This window comes from Erinaceus europaeus, chromosome 1 (assembly GCF_950295315.1).
Source record: "Erinaceus europaeus chromosome 1, mEriEur2.1, whole genome shotgun sequence".
Classification (NCBI taxonomy): domain Eukaryota; kingdom Metazoa; phylum Chordata; class Mammalia; order Eulipotyphla; family Erinaceidae; genus Erinaceus; species Erinaceus europaeus.
This window is the reverse complement of record NC_080162.1, coordinates 165776994-165795798: the sequence shown is the minus strand read 5'-3', so window position 1 is coordinate 165795798 and position 18805 is coordinate 165776994. Positions and strand designations below refer to the sequence as shown.

The window sequence follows — 18805 nt, the reverse complement described above, 5'->3', positions numbered from 1 at the left end:
AAAAAAAAATAAATAAAAATAAAAATAAAAATAATAAAAAAATGAAAAAGTCGGCAACATAAAAAGAAGTAAATATATATAAAACAAAGGAGTAAATTCTAATATATATAGTTTGTGATAAGGCCAGAATTTCTCCCTACCTGAGCCCTTTCCTTGGCATAAAGAAGTATCTTTGAAAGCTCCTGAGTGTCTATATGTACCTATGGCCTCATTTACTATGCACATTTGACTTTGTTCACTTAGAACATTGTAACCAACTGCTGAGTAACTCAGACAAGAAAAAAAAAAAAAAAAACAGCGCCATTTTGAGAAAAAAAAAAAAGGACAAATTAGTAAAAAAAAAAAAAAAGATATTAGTGATGTAAATGTTAGATGACTTTCTCTTTTTTTATACTTCTTCCCTCTGTCTTTATCTAGAAGGAAAAAGAAAGAAAGAAAGGAAGAGAGAGAGAGAGAGAAAGGAAGGAAGAAAGAAGGAAAGAAAGAAAGAGAGAAAGAAAGAAAGAAAGAAAGAAAGAAAGAAAGAAAGAAAGAAAGAAAGAAAGAAGGGTCTTTGGGAGCAGTGGGTTGGTTTCTTGTGCAGGCATGGTGGCCCACTGGTAACCCTGGTGACAAGAAAACAATTAAAAGAATGCTTGGTCTAATTTAGTTTTTTACTTTGTAAAGAAAAACTATTATTCTACAGATAAATTGTAGGAAAATTCTATATGTTCATTTTCCTATTCCCTTGAAGAAATTTCATGAAGAAATACTTTAATATGTGAAGTTGGGAGAAAGCTTTCAAATATTTGGGACTTTTCAGATTTCTTTGTAATCTTAGTATCAGAATTACCTCAATTCAGTGAGGCATACAGTAATTCTGAGTCAGCAGGTTTTTTACTTATTTTGATTTGTTAGGCCATTATAATTTGTCCAGAATTTCCACTTTAGTTTATCACAGGTTACTTGTCAACTGATTTATTTATTTACTTATATTGTCACCAGGTTAATAACTAGGGCTTGGTGCCTGCACAACAAATCCACTGCTCCTATTGGTCTTTTTATTTATTTAAATGGTATGTATAGGTGAAGAGAAATTGAGAAGGAAAGGGAAGAGAAAAAAAAGGCTTGAATCTGCATCCATGCTCATAATAATATGTGTGCTATTCCAGGTATGACACTGCTAGGTACTCAAGTGTTTTTTTTTTTTTTTTTAAATATGATAGAGAAGATAAACTCAGAGCCTTAAGCAATACCACTGAATGACCTCCCTTGCTCAACTATTAGACACTGAGAGGGTAAGGGACAGAGCTTGGGGAGAGAAACCACAACACCATTCCACAATCCACAGAACACCGAGTGCCATCCATGGTGTTTACATTTAGTGATGTAGATTGGATGTAGGTTCTCAGAGCAGGACACATTGTATGTAAAGTGTGATATCTCTTGATCCTTCAAGTGACTTTGAGGAAGAAATAAACATGCAAGAGATTAGTTATTGTCCTCTTTATTTATTCTTAGTAGTTTGCTAAATTCAGCCTAAGGTCAGTGTTTTCATTTATATACTAGAAGCAAAATCAACCTACCACTTACATCACTTGATAAAATATATTTTTTGGCATATCTCTTTAGTGTTCATTCATGGGCATATACTTATTTTTGTTATTTCTACAAATTGAAAAAATAAATCAGTACTGAATTTGTAGACTGGGGACATTTAGAGTGACCCAGAACCATTAATTCTTCAGTGGTAACTTTATAAGTTTTACAGTTATATCTTCACAACTCCCTACTTTATAATCAAAGAACCAGAAACCACTAACCATTACATGTCAGCTAGAACCAGTATAGACTATTCTAGCTACCAGTATATGAGATGGGGCTTGGATGTGGGTCAAAAGAATGGCATAGAATCTCCCTTACTAAATAAGATAAATAATAACATTAGCATTTCTCTTCAGATGTATTTTTTAACTCATTTGTAACTATTTGCAGATAGAAATACAGCTATTTTAAATGCTGATCTCAATATGAAATATAGAATTCACAGAATACAGAAAATTATTGATGATATAACATTCAACAATCAGGGTGCTATGCTTTTACATTAAAATTCAATTATGTAGTAAAAATAGAGTTATTATAGCTAGAAAAAAATATTTTTAGAGGCAGGAGTTACCCTTGGTGGAAATAAATAGGTCTACATATAAAGAAAATCCAGGAAGTATGCAAACTAGACACCAGGATACTCAGTATAGTAAATTTAATCAGAGATTACACAGAATATGACATAAAAACAGCAGCTTGCTAGAATAATTATAACCAGCAACACAAGAAAACATTTTAAAAAACAGATTAAGGTCATACTCGCTGACAGTAGGCTTTTAGAAATAAATAAATATAAGAATCAGACAGATCCGTGTGTTTTCTGATACTGTCTTCCATTATCATCAAACCAACCTCAGCCAAGTGTAGATTCAAGCACGATATCTGTTGTTGATTAGTGAACTAAGTTTTGTCTAGTGAAAGTTTTGACTTAATAAAGCCACAATCTGATTGTAATTTTAGTACTTTAGTGGTACATTCCTCCTAACAGTAAATGTAGCTTAAAATGTTTGTTTTGGGGGTGGGGGAAAGACCGAAATATGAATGTTTTATTGTTACATGTAACTGTTCTTTTCAGTGACAAATGTGTAAACATCAGAGACTAGAATTTTAGAGATTCATCCTGGTAGAAATTTAAGGGCCACCTTATCCAACTATATTTATGAAAGCAATGTTAGGTTATTTTTCTAATTGGATATTGACTGGTCTAACCATAGACATTCTTCTTTTCAATGATATAGTTACAAAATCTGTACGTTATTTGTACGTTACAAACAGTATAGAAACAAGCTGAAGTGAATGTGCCACACATCCTGGATAATTATCTATATGCCATTAAATTTACAGATATAAAAGAAAATACAACCTACTCCCTTATAGTGCACAGTTATTTTTAGATACAGTGTATCGCTAGTAAGTGGTCATGGTCAGCAACTCTAGTTGTCCCCAGCACAGAGGATAAGAGCAAGATCTGTTCGGTACAGTTTCCCTCCATCCGACAAAGCCATTATATTCTTCTTGTATGTTGTAATATTATTAATATCCAGCTCCTGTGCAGAATATAGATTATATTGTAATCCAGTGAAATATGAAAGTTAATATTAACTACTGAAATGTGAGATGAAAACTAGCTGTTAACAGCAATAAATTAGGAGTTAGAATAAATTCTTACACATATATGAATAATTACATGGTTGTTTCTCAATTTATTGATCACAGTTACACTGATTTAGGCCAGTACCTAATTAAATTAAGAACTAAAATATATCTCTGTTCTTTTATCTTTCTAAAAATATTTATTACTTATGAGAGTTTCAGGAGAGGAAGGAGAAAAACAAGAGTGTCAGCCTTAGGCATGCATAACAGGTGCTCTGTAAGCAGAGATAATTCTCTGATTGCCTCTCCCCCCCTTTTTAAAAAATATTTTATTTATTTATTAGTGAAAAAGATAGGATTGAGAGAGAAAGAACCAGGCATCACTCTGGTACATGTGCTGCCAGGGATTGAACTCAGGACCTCATGCTTGAGAGTCTAGTGCCTTAGCCACTGTGCTACCTCCCGGACCACCCTCTTTTCCTTTTAAGTAGATTTCCAAAAGTGAATGTAAGGTTATTTCTTTATGGGATAGTAAAGTGGGTTTAAAAGTCAGTGGTGTGGAAGTTAAGTTACTTGTTCGGTCTTTTTTTTTTTTTTGAGATTCAAAAAATTTATGTGTGTGTGTGTGTGTGTGTGTGTGTGTGAGAGAGAGAGAGAGAGAGAGAGAGAGAGAGGAAGAGAGAGAGATGGAACTAGAGCACCACTTTGGCATATATGATGCCAGGGATCTAACTTGGGACCTCCTTTGAGAGTCCAATGCCTTATCTACTGCACCCCCTCCTAGGTCACAGTTACCTGTTTATTTTTCTCACACAGATCCTTCAGTAAAGCATCAAGTTCATTTTCATCTATGTATCCATTGCCATCCTGGGGGAGAAACAGTATGCAATCAACTTCAACAACAGTAATGGAGAATTTAAACTGGAAATAAATGAAACCTTCAGAAAATCTCCATACTGCATACTTGGTAGATATTCTAACCTCTTAAATCAGACCATCAAATTTTTAAACTGCTAAAAAAAAAAAAATCCCAAAAAAGATATATATTGCCTCTCATTAAACACTTCACATTTGTGAAACATCTTTAACTTTTCAAAATACCTTATTTAATATTTCACTGTCAACACTGTGATTCCTTGTTGGAGTAAATGTTTGTAAAATGTGTTCTTGTGACATGAGGACTCTGAGGCCTGGAAAAGCTTTGTGATTGGCCTGTTGTTACACTAGACAGTGACAGCTTCTACTAGGCTCCAGGAGTAGAGAAATCAGAAGGGCAAAAGAACTTGAAGTAGTGACTTCATAGACAACCAACTGTTCCTCCCAATTATGTTGTTACCCTCTACTGTTAAATTATGGGAGGTTCTAGTGGATACTCTCATTTTGTTAAATTCTTATTCAAACTAGTATTATTAACTCATTTACCAATGAAGAAATTGAGGCTCAGAAGAATTTGGATTTTATTGAAAATCACAGCAGATAAATAGCAGATAAGTTGTGGAGTGGAATTTGAGTAAAGATTTCTCTAATTTGAGACAGTATAATACACTGCCTGTGAAAAGAATGAACTGAGTTACCTTTTTTTTTTTTTTTTTTTTTTTCTTTTCTTGTTACCAGAGCTCTGTTCAGCTCTGGCTCATGGTGCAGGGGATTGAATCTGTGACTTTACAGCCTCAGGCATGAGAGTCTGTTTACATAACCATTAAACTATCTACCCTCTGCTTAAACTGAGTAGTCTAAATAGCCCATGTATTTTTAGAGGACACTTGTGTTTGAGAGGTTTCCTCCATAGTGAGAATTTTCTAAATTCTTCTAAAAATAAAAGTATAAATAATAATAAGCTTTTACCTGATCATATAACTCAAAAGCCTTATTGAACTCTTTCCCACACATTTTGATTCCCTAAATGGCAGAGAAGAGAGCAAATGTTAAAATGCTATTATTATATATCAGTGTGTTTTCCATGGCAAATATCACACACTTTTAACTTCACAAGGAAAATATTATTTATGGTAGGAAAAAATTAATACCTGAAACTTAAGGAGAAAATTCTCCTGCACTGGTAGTAACCTTTTAAGAAAATAAAAACGTTATTTTAATAAACTCACATTTTTACAAGGATTGGTTTATTAAAATATTTGCATATTACCTACTCACCTAGCCATCTCAGTCAATTCCAGCTTCCCATCATTATTTGAGTCAAATAATTTCAGCTGAAAGATATAATGCCATTATTGTAGTTACTGAGGAATTATTTATTGCATGAAAGAGATGAAAATTCAAAATGAAGAAGCTCAACTTGTCATTTATATACACAACTAAATCTTAGAGACTATTATTAAGTTTAAAGGGAAATATTTTAGTTCTATAACTTCTATTAGTTTCCAAAGTGTAGCAGAACACTAGTATTAACTAGGTTTCTAGAATAATGTCATTTATTTTCTTACATAAAAATAGATACACATATCTCAAAATGTGGAAGAATGTTGGCTTGGTAGGTTTTGCTGTATGCATTTTCACAGCCAAATTTTTTTTGGCCACTTAATTCATAGGTTGTAAGGCAGTGACTGTCAGAAAAGATTGAATCCTGAAAGAGGACCATTCACTTAAAAGGACAGCATGTATCATTTTACACTAGATTTAGAGAGTTATTATTTCTAGATATGGGGATGCAGTTTTGTGAACACTTTATATATATATATATATATATATATATGTATATATTTATTCTCTTTTGTTGTCCTTGTTTTGTTGTTGTTGCTATTATTATTATTGTTATTGATGTCTTTGTCGTTGGATAGGACAGATAGAAATGGAGAGAGATGGGGAAGACGGAGAGGGGGAGAGAAAGAGAGACACCTGCAGACCTGCTTCACCACCTGTGAAGCAACTACCCTGCAGGTGGGGAGCTGGAGGCTCGAACCTGGACCCTTAAGCTCGTCCTTGCGCTAAGCGCCAAGTGCTATTAACCTGCTGCGCTACCACCCGACTCCCTTGTGAACACTTTCTATACCCGTTGATTTATGAAGCTAGCTTCTATTTATCTTTTAAGATGTGTGTGTGTGTGTGTGTGTGTGTGAGAGAGAGAGAGAGAGAGAGAGAGAGAGAGAGAGAGAGAGACATCAGAGTAATGCTGAACTCTACTATATGCTTTTCTAGGGATGGAACCCCAGATTTTATTGATGTAAATCCTCTGCTTTACCCACTGAACACATTTCTGGTTGTATGTTCCTTAGCATTACATGTAACCTATATAAATGGTAATATATAATGGACTACATTTAAATATCCCATCACATTCCCAATCATATTGCATCGGAGCATCTATAGCAGATTCTGTGGATATCAAAATTCTATTTTATTTTTTATTTAAGTTTTTGTATTATCTTTATTTACTGGATAGAGACAGCTAGAAATCAAGAGGAAAGAAGAGACAGAAAGAGACAGAGAGACACCTGCAGCACTGCTTTACCAATTGCAAAGCTTTCTCCCTGCAGGTGGGGATGGGGGCTTGAACCGAGGTTCTTTTTTTTTTTTTTTTTAAGAATTTCACACGTATCCGTAAACTACTGCAAAATATATACCTGAAAGCAAAAGTACACTAGAGTTTGCAGTGAGTACCACCCTAACACTTCCTCTCCACTATTCCAAGCTTTGGGTCCATGATTGCTCAACAATTTGTTTGGCTTTGTATGTTAACTCTCCTTTCAGTCACGAGGTTCCAGATGTCATCAGGATGCCGGCCAGGCTTCCCTAGACTGAAGACCCCACCAATATGTCCTGGAGCTCTGCTTCCCCAGAGACCCACCCTACTAGGGAAAGAGAGAGGCAGACTGGGAGTATGGACCGACCAGTCAACGCCCGTGTTCAGCGGGGGGAAGCAATTACAGAAGACAGACCTTCTACCTTCTGCAACCCACAATGACCCTGGGTCCATGCTCCCAGAGGGATAAAGAATGGGAAAGCTATCAGGGGATGGGGTGGGATGGAGATTGGGTGGTAGGAATTGTGTGGAATTGTACCCCTCCTACTCTATGGTTTTGTTAATTAATCCTTTCTTAAATAAAAAATAAATAAATAAATAAAACTGAAAGAAAAAAAGAATTTATTTTATTTTATTTTATTTTATTTTTTATTTAAGAAAGGATTAATTAGCAAAACCATAGGGTAGGAGGGGTACAATTCCACACAATTCCCACCACCCAATCTCCATATCCCACCCCCTCCCCTGATAGCTTTCTCATTCTCTATCCCTCTGGGAGCATGGACCCAGGGTCATTGTGGGTTGCAGAAGGTAGAAGGTCTGGCTTCTGTAATTGCTTCCCTGCTGAACATGGGCATTGACTGGTCGGTCCATACTCCCAGTCTGCCTCTCTCTTTCTCTAGTAGGGTGGGTCTCTGGGGAATGAACCGAGGTTCTTGTGCATTGTAACATGTGCTTTCAACCAGGTTTGTCACCACCCAGACCCTAAAATTCTATTTTAATCATGCCTTCACTATAGAAAACAGAAAAGAATGATCGTTTTAAAGAAGTGAATACTCATCACAAGTCATGTAACTTGTTTCTTTGGAGAAGCTGGATTTTTGCACTCCTTCCTTCTGTTATTATAGTTGTTGTTTAGCTTTAACTTCTAATGGTGTTGGGAATTGAATGTGGGGAGCTTAGAGCCTCAGGCATGAAAGTTATGTGCATAAATAATGCTGTCTCAACACTTAACTTTTTTTTTCTGACCTCAAACTTCTGATGTGGCTTAACCAATTTGTTAAAGGTGGCATTAGGGAATAAGTAGTTCATCTACATTCATTGAGGAGCTGAGAATTAATGTTCTTGAAGACTATTCTGACTTCCTCCTCTATATTTGCCACAAACCTGATTCCTTCCTTCCTCCTTCCCTTCCTTCCTCCCCTCCCCCCCTCTCCCTCCCTCCCTCCCTTTCTTTGTTTTAATGGTGAAGGATAAATGTTCACTGAAGAATTTACAAATCAGTATATTTCACTTTAAAGTGTGGACACAGTCTTGCTTTACTCATTCTCATTTCATGCTTTTAGTAAGCTGTATTGCCACATTTTTTTTTCTGCCTCCAGGGTTATCGCTTAGACTTGGTGCCTGCACTACAAATCCACTGCTTCTGGAGGCTGTTTTTTTCCTTTTGTTGCCCTTGTTGTTGCTATTGTTATTGCTGTTGTTGTTGGATAAGAAAGAGAGAAATCCAGAGAGGAGGGGAAGACAGAGGGGAAGAGAAAGATAAACACCTGCAGACCTGCTTCACTGCTTGTGAAGGGAGCCAGGGCTTGAACCGGGATCATTATGCAGTCCTTGCACTTTGTGCCATGTGCACTTAACCCGCAGCAACACTGCCCAGCCCCCGCCACATTTTTATAATATAAAACAGGGACAACTGCTTAAATGAAAAAGACAAGATTTGAAACCCAGTTACTAGTGTGTCACTTTATCTTCTTCAACAAGTCAATTAGTTATTTGGTGAAAAGGACTGCAGCAAATAATTTATGAAGTAACTTCCAGGTATAGGCTTCAAGGTATGCCATATCTTGAAACCCTCCAGAAAATGGGATGATAATACAGTTTACTTTAAAGCACAGAATACAAGAATAAGTAATCAAGTTGATGATGTGATAGAACAAAAGACTTGTAAGCTTAAGGTGCCTGGGTAGAACCTTAGCACTATATCTTATAGAATGAAGTTTTATTTTTCTTTCTCCCTTGTTGATAAATATCATTTAAAAATGAATAAGATGGTGATAATATGAAGTACCATTATGTTATACCGTTATATAAACATATAGATTTCAAGTGTGAATCACTGAAAATCAGCATGCCTGCCCCCTTTGTCCCATTTTATGATACCTTCTAATGCCCCCAGCTTCAATAAAGACAACAATGATGGGGAGTCGGGCTGTAGCACAGCGGGTGGCAAGAAGCTCAAAGACAACAATGAGATGCCACTTCACTCCTGTGAGAATGCCATACATCAAAAATGAAATGATAGTCTGGCTTCTGTAATTGCATCCCCGCTGAACATGGGCGTTGACTGATTGGTCCATACTCCCAGTCTGCCTCTCTCTTTCCCTAGGAGGGTGGGTCTCTGGGGAAGCGGAGCTCCAGGAATTGTGTGGAGTTGTACCCCTCCTACCCTATGGTTTTGTTAATTAATCCTTTCTTGAATAAAAGAAAAAAAATGAAATGATAGAAAGAACAACAACAAATGCTGGAGAGTTTGTGGGGGCAAAGGAACCACCCTGTACTGCTGGAGGGAATGTCATTTGGTTTAACCCCTATGGAGGGCTGTCCAGAGAACTCTCACAAGCCTAGAAGTGGACCTACCTTATGACCCCGAAATTTCTCTCTTGGTGATATATTCTAAGGAATCAAACACACTCATACAAAAAGATGTGTGTCTACCTATGTTCATAGCAGCACAAGTTATAATAGTCAAAACCTGATAGCAACCTCAGTGTCCCAACAACAGATGAATGGCTGAGAAAATTTTTATATATATACACACACAATGAATACTACTCAGCTATTAAAAATTGTGAATTCACTTCAGCTTAGATGGAGCTTGAAGGAATCAAGTTAAGTGAGATAAGCCAGAAAGAGAAGCATAAATACTGAATGATCTCACTCATGGATAGAAGTTGAAAAATAAGAACAGAAGGGAAAACAAAGCAATCTTGGACAGGGTTTGGTGTATTGGACTGGTGCCAATGGTAGAAGACGATCTAAGGGGAGGGTCAGAGTGTTATGCAGAAAATGGAGAAATTTTACACATGTATTTACTGATGACTGTATACCATAAATCGGGGTATACATATAAAAGCACCACCAGTTTCTTGCTTCCTGTTTTATAACCACTATTTGGTGTTATATTCTAAAAGTTTAAAAATACCTCATCTGTTTATAATCAGTTCATTTGTTTGATTTTTTCTCTATTTATCATCTAATAATGAAAATAAGATAGTACTTATCTTCTTGCAAAATATTGAATTATTTTATTTTTTCATGGATAGCCTGACACACTCACACACTCAGATATAAACACTCAGAAACACATATTTGGAAAACTTTCACTTTTTAGAAAGTAGGTACTATTGCTACTATGTACTATATAGAAGGACTTTCTATGAGTTATACTAAAATACAAAACACGGATAGAAGATATGTAAAAATGCAGCATTATTTTTTAATGAATTTAGGTTTAATGATGTTTCTTTAAGAAGAAAGGAAAATCATATAGAAGGAGGACATTTTTAGGGTCCAGTGGTGACACAATATTTAATAAGTCATTGACCATAATTTCTACTGTTATACTTTCTACCAAGATATTAGGCATCAAACCACACAATCTAGGGTCCAGAGGGAAATGTTTCCCCACATATATATTTAAATTTTAATTAGCTCTTGATTAATTTTCTTCCCAGATTTGAACTGGTTTATAACATTTAATCAGGTATGTCAGGGCAATCCAACAGGGGAAAAACTCCCACATGAGTGTTTTTTTTTTAAGTTGCTTCAAATTCCTACCAGGAAAGTAATTTTTACTTTAAACAGACATTCCTTAAGATTGGCAGAAAGTTGGTAAATGTAGGTTACTGTCCATCTCTCAAAACTTAGATCTATCCATGGTGGCACATTTATATGATAATACTGCAATAAGTAGAAATGCAATGAGAAATTAATGAGACTTTCTTTTGCCCACTGTTTTAAAATTAAAGATTAGGTCCAGGTTACAATAAATATTACTGTAGTAAATAATGTGGTAGTAAAACTGAAAGGCTGAGAGTAAATCTAAATTATATTAGATATAATCTTATCCTTTATAAGATTACCTCTCAGAGTAACTAAAACATCTAACTCATCTATGTAATAACATGCAGCTGTTTTGTTATTATTTAAAATCTATGAAGTAATAATTCACTGTATCATCACTGTACTTTAAATATGTATATGTGTGTATATATTATGCATATGTGTGTATATATGTCTACATACTTATAAGGATAATTTAAAACTTTGTATGAATTTCAAAAAATTAATCAATTAAAATAGTTACCAAAATATTGGCCTGTGATGTAATCACATTTATCAAAGACTTTTTATCTCATAATTCCAATGCTGTCAAAGTGAGCAAATTTTACTCACCTAAAATTAATAAATATTATGAATAGAGAAAACATTTGTTTGATCATTCCTAACAGTGTGCATGTTTTAAACTATTTTCTTTACTGTCAGTATTCTACAGTAAAATTTGGCTACATTACAATATTAGGCTCAAAGTTTATTTGGATTTTCTCATCCAGAGCTCTAACTTATTGAAAATAAAAATATCCAAAAGAAACTGGGAGAAATTTAAAACAGTTTGGTGAATAAAGTGACTGGAAGTTATGTCTTTTATTTTTTTATTTACTGCCATCGGGGTTATTGCTTAGAGCCTGTTGTCTGCACAACGTTATCATTCTCACTCTCAGCAGCCACTTTTTTTTTTTTAGAGAGACAGAAATGCAATGAGAAGTTAAAGAGACTTTCTTTTGCCCACTGTTTTAAAATTAAAGATTAGGTCCAGGTTGCAATAAATATTATTGTAGTAAATAGTGTGGTAGTAAAACTGAAAAGCTGAGAGTAAATCTAAATTATATTAGATATAATCTTATCCTGAAGATTATATCTGATGAAGAGAGACAGTGAGACACTGCAGTACTGCTTCATTTTCCACCTTGCAGGTGCTTCCATGTGCTGGCCTGTGGCTTGAAATTGGGTCCTTATGTCTGGTAATGTGAATGCTCTTCCAGGTGAGCCACATTCTGGCCTCCTAGACATTCCCTTTAAGTTAACAAAATTTATGATTCCATAAGTCATGTTGAATACTGATGTAGAACCACTATAGTAGTTTTTAGTGAAATAATCTATATGTCTTTAATGCAAATTATAAATACATATATTACATAATTTTGTGATAGAATCAATGGTTTTACGAGTAAAATTGTTTTTTGTTTTGTTTTTCTTTATGTTTTGATTTGATAGGACAGAGAAATTGAGAGGGGAGGGGAAATAAAGCAGAAGAGAGCAAGATAAACCCGCTTCACTGCTTGTGAAGTGTCCTCCCTGCAGAGGGGTGGTGGGGGCTTGAACTTGGGTCCTTGTATGTAGTAATATGTGCACTCAATGGGGTACACCACTGCACATCCCCCAAACAAGTGACTTCTCTTTTGACTGATAAAAATTATCTAGTGGCAAAAGGGGAAATATTTGTAGGGTGATTCTTAAAACCAATAGTCATAGTGCTTCAACTTACAATACACAACATATTTTAATAATTCACTTTCAAATAAAATGATACATATATACATGTGATGCCCACACTGGGGTTTACTTATTTCATTCTGTATAGCCCTGGGAAATTGCAAAAACAAAGTAATATTTCATATGTTCTTGACTATAATGTTGTCAAGATCAGTCTTACCATGAGATCTGTATATTCAGCTAATTTTATGTCATCCACAACCTTGTTTGCTTTTTCCAGTAGGTCCTTTAGAAAATTCTGTTAAGAAAAAGAATGCCTAGATAAATTTCATGAGTATAATGCAGTTTACTTCCATTTCAGCCTGCATTGAAACAGTACATCCCAGGGGTGAGGGGGGAAAAAAGAGTCTGTGTGAGGAGAGGATCTTAGAAAGTAGATAAAGACATGTGTTTCTTCTTGGAGTCCCAGCAATGACACTGTGTCTGACAAGTGAGACATTTGCTTTTACTGAGATCTGATCTGTCCTAGTCTGTGCTATACTATGTTTTCACTTCAACTAATGGAGCATCTTGATTGTGAAGTGTATAGACATCTGAGTAAAAACTTGTAGAAAGCAGTCAATCTGATAGAAATTATTTTTACACAATGATATATTCTGTAAAAAGCACAGGGCAGGGATGGCAAGATAGATCACTTGGTAGGGTGTTCATTTTACCATGCACATGACATAAGTTCAATTCCTGTCTTCACCTTCACAGGGGAAGCTTTGGTGCTGTAGTGTCTTTGAGTCTCTGTCTCTTTCTATACGAAGAAATATTCAGCCTGGAATAGTGAAGCATGGTGATGACAAAAATGTACCAGTAGGATCTCTTGTACTTTTAACACGTATGAAAACGTTTTAATAAACCAGACAGAAATCTATCTCAAATTTCAAGTGTGTTTTCTGCCTCACAAGTTGTATTTGTCCACCAATTTATGATCTATGTAAAACTTTTTTTTTCATCCAAGGCCAATGGTTAACTTTTGGCCTTGATAGAAATCAAAGCACCTTAGTTAAAATGCTTCAGCTGCTTGTTAAAAACTAAAACAGTTGGCCACAGATGATGTTATCTAATCTTTGAAGAATATATGAATCATATTAAAATAGAGGGTAATGTGGGAATAATGATAAAAGATGATTATTAATTTGACAGTTGGAGTTTAGGAATGAATTTAATTTTTTAACAGAAAATAAATCAAATAAAAGCTTTACAGAAGTTCGCCACATTGATGACAGTAAAAGTACTTAAGCATATAATAGTCTTTTCATTTTGTCTATTGCATTCATTTGCAACTTCTTTATTTTCTCAGAAAATGAATTAATACAATTTGGCAACCTTTACAAGTACTGTGTTTAGACTTAAAGAACTGTCTCCTTTTTTTTTTTTCTTTTCTTTTTGGTTCAGCAGTGGTTTATACCAAATGCACCAATTATGCTGGGCTGACTTAATTTTAATTTTTATAAGGAAGGAGAGCATTTTTTTGGTTTGATAAATTTATTTTTACTTCAATCATTCCACTTCAAATTCAAAGTAAAGCATGGAAAATTCAACGTTATCTGTTAGGGGCAAATTTTATTTTTGAGTCTTAGGCTTTTGTCAGAGATTAATTGGGTTAAAAAACCTCATCAGAGACTAAAATTGTGGTCACAAAAATAGCCTGGGAGAAACCTGGGACGCTGAGACTCAAAGTCATGTCTGAGAGCAAGTGATGTTTTACTCTATTATGGATCTTAAAATTAGCTTTCTTGAAAGATCCATTAAAAAAGAATGCCAACTTATCTTCAAAATTCTCCGGAGAGGAGGACTTTTATTTAGAATCTCTTTGTGAGAACAAAATTTAGAACAACGAAGTAGACCTTTACAATACTTTGAGGTCAGTATTGGAAATGAGTAAAGCTTTTCACTATGAACTTGAAATGATTTTCAGAATAAATTTCCTTTTGTCCAATAGTCTAAAAACACAACAGTTCAACTGTCACCTTGTGGGCTTCAGGTTGTTGATCTGCAAGTTTGTTAAAGAGACTATTTTTTTGGTGATTTCACATTAGCAGTGTTTGCATTTCCAGTAGGTTATAGTTTTAAGAATTTTTTAGTGTTACATATGTCCCAGTTTAATCTATAAATTATATACAACTAAAATTGTGTTAAACCATAACCAAGAATCTGTTTGATATTCTTATCTCCTCCACATAGCAGCAGCAGAAGTAGCTTCTGAAGAGTAAGGCTTAGAAACACATGGTGGTATGTGAAGAAAGCACTATTTACATAGTAAAATTCCACATAGCGTCAAATCTAAGTTCTTTTTTTTTATTAGTGATTCAACATTGATTTACAAAATTATAACACAACAGGGGTATAATTCTATACCTTTCTCATCATCAGTGTTCCATGTCCCTATTCTCTCCATTAGAAAGTAGATATTCCTTTCTCAAATCTACCTTAGCAGCTGTGTAATTCCCCCCAAATATCTAATCTCTTAAATTTCTGTTTAATAGGACTGATAATATTGATCTTGCAAATTTTCTATAAGAATTAAATGTAAAAATACATTTCAAGCACCTCGTACCACTTTTGCCACATGGTACGGGTTAAGTATTACATTTCTTCCTTTCTAGTCTATCCTAAATTTAGAGAAAATAGGGTCATCTGGATTGAGAAGTCTTATGGCTAGTTTATGAAAATGAGAACAAGAATTTCCATATATCTGAAAGACTATAGTCTATTATTGAGTTCGTGAATATACTAAATTATTGTTCTTTGTATCTCACGACATCTTGTTGATGTGCAACATCTTGAATTTCACCATCTAGAGGAAAATATTAAAAAATTTTAAAGAAACACAGAAGAGAACAATATAGAGTTTTGTCTGGAGGTAAGACTTCTGATTTCACATCTCCACCATTTCCTTGTTATTCTTGCTCTATTTCCCCAACTCAGTTCCTCTGCACATCTGTGGGGTATCAGTCCATAGACTGATTTTCAAAGTTTCTGTTCTTTTAGAAATTTGATTGTGTTATCATTTTGAAATTACTGAGAGGGAAGAGTTTGAATGGAATATCTAGAAGCTTTAGAGGCAGAGAAGTCTGGGTTTAAATCTGGGAGTTCTGTATGGTCTTCAGGAGATCATTTTATGTTTCTTAGTCTTTATTTTTTCCCTCTTGGTAAGTATTAATCTCATAGAGCTCTTGCAAAGATTAAATAAGATAGCGTGTGTAAAGTACATAACACAGAGTAAATGTCAAATAATTGCTTTATGTCTTTCTCCTGAAGGAAAACTTTAATATATATATATATATATGTATTTAACCTATAAAACAAAATTTAAATTTCAATAAAAGGAATGGTTTATTGTGCACAGTTTATTATTTTGTCAGTGTGTCTGTCTCCTCTAGCTATTTGTGTATACCAGAGGAAATGCTAATTTCTTGCATCACTGAACAGAATTTGAAAAGTACTTAAAGTTTCTTTTTTGATCTGCTACTTCATTAATGATGTAGAAAAGTGGATGAAAATGTGCCATTGCTCAACAATAGTTTCTTTTGTGGGAGGCTTTTTTTTTTTTTTTTTAAAGCTGCAGAGTTCATAATTATATTTGAGAAGGAAAAACAGTACAAATATCTATTTGCTTACCTTAAGCTCCTCAGTTTCGATGAAGCCACTGTGATCAGTATCATATTTTCTCCATGTCTGTAAGCAATTTTGCATAAAGAAAACCAAATTCATTAAAAAATTACTGACAATTTTCCAACTTTGGAAGTTGTCACTTAGTGCCAGAGTTTTCTCATACCTTCATAAATTCCTCACAAGACTTTAGTTGTTGGCATCGGAAGAGCAGCAGGAAATTTTCTTCTGTGGGTAGTACATGCGCCAACTGGAAAAAAAAATTAAACCATTGTCATAAGACACTGGGAAGTGATTTCTGGCTTTATCTGAGGCTTAGTTTTTCTTAAATATGTTCAGCAGGAGTAATTTTATTGTCTAGAAAACTAAAAGAGGGAAAGCCTTTAGAATTGAATTTCCCATTCTGATCCTTTGTTCTTAAAAGTAATATTATTCTTTCAGCGTGGACATAGGTTCAAATTCCAGGTCCCCACCTGTAAGGAGGGGCTTTACAAGTGGTGAAGCAGTGGTAGAGGTGCCCCTCTCTCTCCCTCTCTTCCTAACCCCCCACCTCTCAATTTATCTTTGTCCTATCAAATTTTTAAAAAAAAGAAAGAGAAGAAAAGGGGGGTAGGCCATAAGGAGTGGTGGATTACTTGTATAGGCACTGAGCCTCAGCAATAACCATGGTGGAAAATAAAAACCAAAAACACCAAAATATGTTCTTGTTCTTTCCTTCTTAACTAGTCCTGTCTTTAATGAGATGGCAGCAGCAGGCCTGTATGGGAAAATCCAGTTTGACAATTTCTTATCTGTTGTACTTTGTCTTTCTGACTAATCTTTCATTTGTTCTGTGACACAGAATCTCGTCAGTCCTCTCAAGTACACAGAATAGCACACATGGGGCATTTAATGGAGAGTGAAGGAAACTGTGATAAAGGTAAAGGTAAGGGAAAGGAAGGAAGAGAAGCTGCATTGCCAAATTTGAGGAGAAAGCCTATTAACAATAGTGCAGGGGGTTAAGCGCACACGACGTGAAGCACAAAGTCCAGCTCAGGGATCCTGGTTTGAGCCCCAGACCCCCCACCTGCAGTGTGTGGGGGCGTCACCTCACAAGCGGTGAAGCAGGTCTGCAGGTGTCTTTCTGTCCCCCTCCCTGTCTTTCCTTCCTCTCTGTCCTATCCGACAAAGGCAATAAAATGGAGAAAATGGCCTCCAGGAGCAGTGGATTCATAGTGCAGGTAGTGAGCCCCAGTGATAATCCTGGAGGCAAAAAAAAAAAAAAAAAAGCAAAAGAAAATTGGTCAGCAAAAGGGAAGACAGTTCTTAAATTGTTGGTTTTTCTAAAACGACAGCCACTGCTTGAATCCAGGGCATGGGCTTATTTTGTGATCTCATTCTGTGACCCTCTGACATTTCCCCTTAGATCTCATTTCATAACTTCAGTGCTCTTCCTTTTCTTTTTTTGGATGAGAAAGGGCTCCAGATCCCATTTTAAGGTGAATATAATCTATCTATTGCGTGCAAGAGGGATGGAGTTGGATTGATGGCCCCACTGCAGGCATGAGTTCTATTCCTGGACCAGCTGCTAATTAGCTGTGGTCCCAGGCAACTCCCTTAACCGTTTCTGGAACTTAGTACTCTCATCACTGAAGTAAGAAGTTGAAATAGAAACCAATGAGTCTTAAATGCTCTGGGTTCAAAATGACTTTGCATATCTGTTAGAACCACTACATTTCTAATATTAGAGAATAGACCTTCCAGAAGTTGACAAATCCCTTGAAATGCAGACATGCATCCTCATTGTGTATTTTTTAAGTTGGTGGCTTAATATTATATTTACAAAATTAACAGATTTCAGGTGTATTTTCATATCTACACATGATGTATGCAAATCAGCACACCTCCCACCAAGTCAAGAATTTGTATTTCACACCAACTCAAGGTCAATAAAGTTCCAACAAATTATAGAAAACACTCTAGATTTTCTGTTTTCAGATAGATAGAAATAGAAGGAAAGATACCATATCATTGAAGGTTTTAAAAATATTTTATTTATTTATTTTCCTTTTTTGTTGCCCTTGTTTTTACCATTGTTGTGGTTATAATTATTGTTGTAATTGATCTTGTTGCTGCTGGATAGGAGAGAGAGAAATGGTGAAAGGAGGGAAGACAGAGATGGGGAGAGAAAGATAGACACCTGCAAACCTGCTTCACTGCTTGTGAAGCAACCCCCTGCAGGTTGGCAGCCAGGGGCTCGAACCAGGATCCTCAAGCCAGCCTTGAGTTTCTCACCATGTGCACTTAACCTGCTGCACTACAGCCTGACCCCCAGCAATGAAACTTTTACCAGTGTGGTAGGTACTGAGCTCAAATCTGGGTTGCCTACATGACAGAACAAGCACTTCCCCAAGTAAGCTAACCCCAGATTTTAAACAAAATTTTATGCTTTAAGGCCATTAAAATGTGAAAAAAATTGATACAAAATATGTGATTATATTTTATGTGATCAATATCCCCTTCTTAACATGTCTAACATATATTTGAACTTATTTTTGTTTTTACATCTTAGAGTTTATATCTCTGTGGTTGAGAAAGTTGTGGTGTATATACACAGCAGAATACTACTCAGCTATGAAAAATGAGTTTACCTACTTCACCTCATCTTGGCTAGAGCTTGAAGGAAGCATGCTAAGTGACATAAGTCAGAAAGAGAAGGATGAATGT

The 18805-nt window shown here is 35.3% G+C and overlaps 1 protein-coding gene across 1 annotated transcript in view; it reads right to left on the bottom strand.

Moving 5' to 3' along the window:
- Positions 1-1470: 1470 nt before the first annotated feature.
- The window catches only part of CALB1 (calbindin 1), a 35709-nt gene continuing 18374 nt past the window's right edge, over positions 1471-18805 (bottom strand). The window contains exons 4-11 of the mRNA XM_007517357.3: positions 16266-16349; positions 16109-16165; positions 12657-12734; positions 5335-5390; positions 5208-5247; positions 5026-5079; positions 3976-4047; positions 1471-3134 (exon numbers count right to left, since the gene is read on the bottom strand). Coding sequence (XP_007517419.1) covers positions 3021-3134; positions 3976-4047; positions 5026-5079; positions 5208-5247; positions 5335-5390; positions 12657-12734; positions 16109-16165; positions 16266-16349 — 555 coding nt within the window. The 3' untranslated portion in view covers positions 1471-3020. The remainder of the gene's footprint in view (positions 3135-3975; positions 4048-5025; positions 5080-5207; positions 5248-5334; positions 5391-12656; positions 12735-16108; positions 16166-16265; positions 16350-18805) is intronic.